The 1,110-nt window shown below is 55.5% G+C and overlaps 1 protein-coding gene across 1 annotated transcript in view; it reads right to left on the bottom strand.

The window, feature by feature from the left end:
- LPAR2 (lysophosphatidic acid receptor 2) overlaps window positions 1-636 on the bottom strand; it is a 2,570-nt gene extending 1,934 nt beyond the window's left edge. The window contains exon 1 of the mRNA XM_014545794.1: window positions 6-636. Within this exon, the coding sequence (XP_014401280.1) occupies window positions 6-350 (345 nt within the window). The 5' untranslated portion in view covers window positions 351-636. The remainder of the gene's footprint in view (window positions 1-5) is intronic.
- Window positions 637-1,110: the final 474 nt, after the last annotated feature.

The raw sequence follows: 1,110 nt of genomic DNA, 5'->3' as shown, positions 1-1,110 counted from the left end.
GCCACCGAGGCCGTCAGGCTTGTGTCCAGCAGACCCTGCCGCACGAACCAGCCCTGGAGCGAGAGCCGGGCTGTGCGCGGGCCAGTGTGAAACATGAGGAAGAGGTAGGCCACACCGGCAAAGAGGTCAGCGGCGGCCAGGTTGCCAAGCAGGTAGTAAATGGGCTGGTGGAAGCGACGGTTCGAGGCGATGGCTGCGATGATCAACAGGTTGGTCAGCAGCACCAGCACACTGACCGTCAGGCCCAGTGCCACCACCACCACATCCTTCGGCCGCCAGTGGGAGCTCAGCTCCTTGCCACTGTTGTTGTAGAAGAAGCCGATGGTCTCGTTGTAGTAGCACTGGCCCATGGTGACCACCTGGGGGCAGAGGAAAAGGTCAATGCGGGCGGCACGTGTTGGAAGGACGCAGAAAGGAGCCGCACACAGAGGGTAGGATCAGGACAAGAAGGCCAAAGCTCTCAAACTCAAAGGCCTCAGGGCAGAGTGGTGTTTGGGGGACCAGAGTGACCTAGAAAAGCAAGCTCCATGGGTTGTGGGGTGCTGGTGGGACAGTTGTTGCTTATTTACAAATAAGACTCTTACAGCCTTAGCTGGCTTAGCTCACTGGATAGAGCGTCGGCCTGTGGACTGAAGGGTCCCGGGTTTGATTCTGGTCAAGGGTCCGCACCGAGGGTGCAGGCTCCATCCCTGATCAGAGTGTGAGCCAGAGGCAGCCAACTGATGTGTCTCTCTCATCAATGTTTCTTTCTCTGTCTCTCTCCCTCCCTTACACTCTTGAAAAATATCCTCGGATGAGAGTTTTAAAAAAAAAAAAAAAAAAAAGAAATAAAGAAAAAGACTCTTACAGAAGTTACCTCCCAAATCAAACAACTGGTTGGGTTTATTTTCCCCCCCCCCCCCCCGCCCCCCAGTTGGTTTTGTTTTGTAACCTAAAGGAACAAACAAAATCCATCTGCCTAGTTCCACCAATCTGGGTCCAGTCTGTTCTGGTCGGAGAGGGTTGGTTAGGGCAGGACAAAGGGGTGTGAGCTGGGGAGGAGGGTAAGCTCAGTGTCGGGGCCACTGCAGAGAGCAGAGCCCAGGGGCATGTGCGCGCGGTGGGGGGTCT

The sequence above is a fragment of the Myotis brandtii genome, unplaced genomic scaffold (genome assembly GCF_000412655.1).
Source record: "Myotis brandtii unplaced genomic scaffold, ASM41265v1 scaffold421, whole genome shotgun sequence".
Taxonomy (NCBI): Eukaryota; Metazoa; Chordata; class Mammalia; order Chiroptera; family Vespertilionidae; genus Myotis; species Myotis brandtii.
Note: the sequence above shows the minus strand (reverse complement) of the source record. Positions and strands in the feature narration are given on the sequence as shown.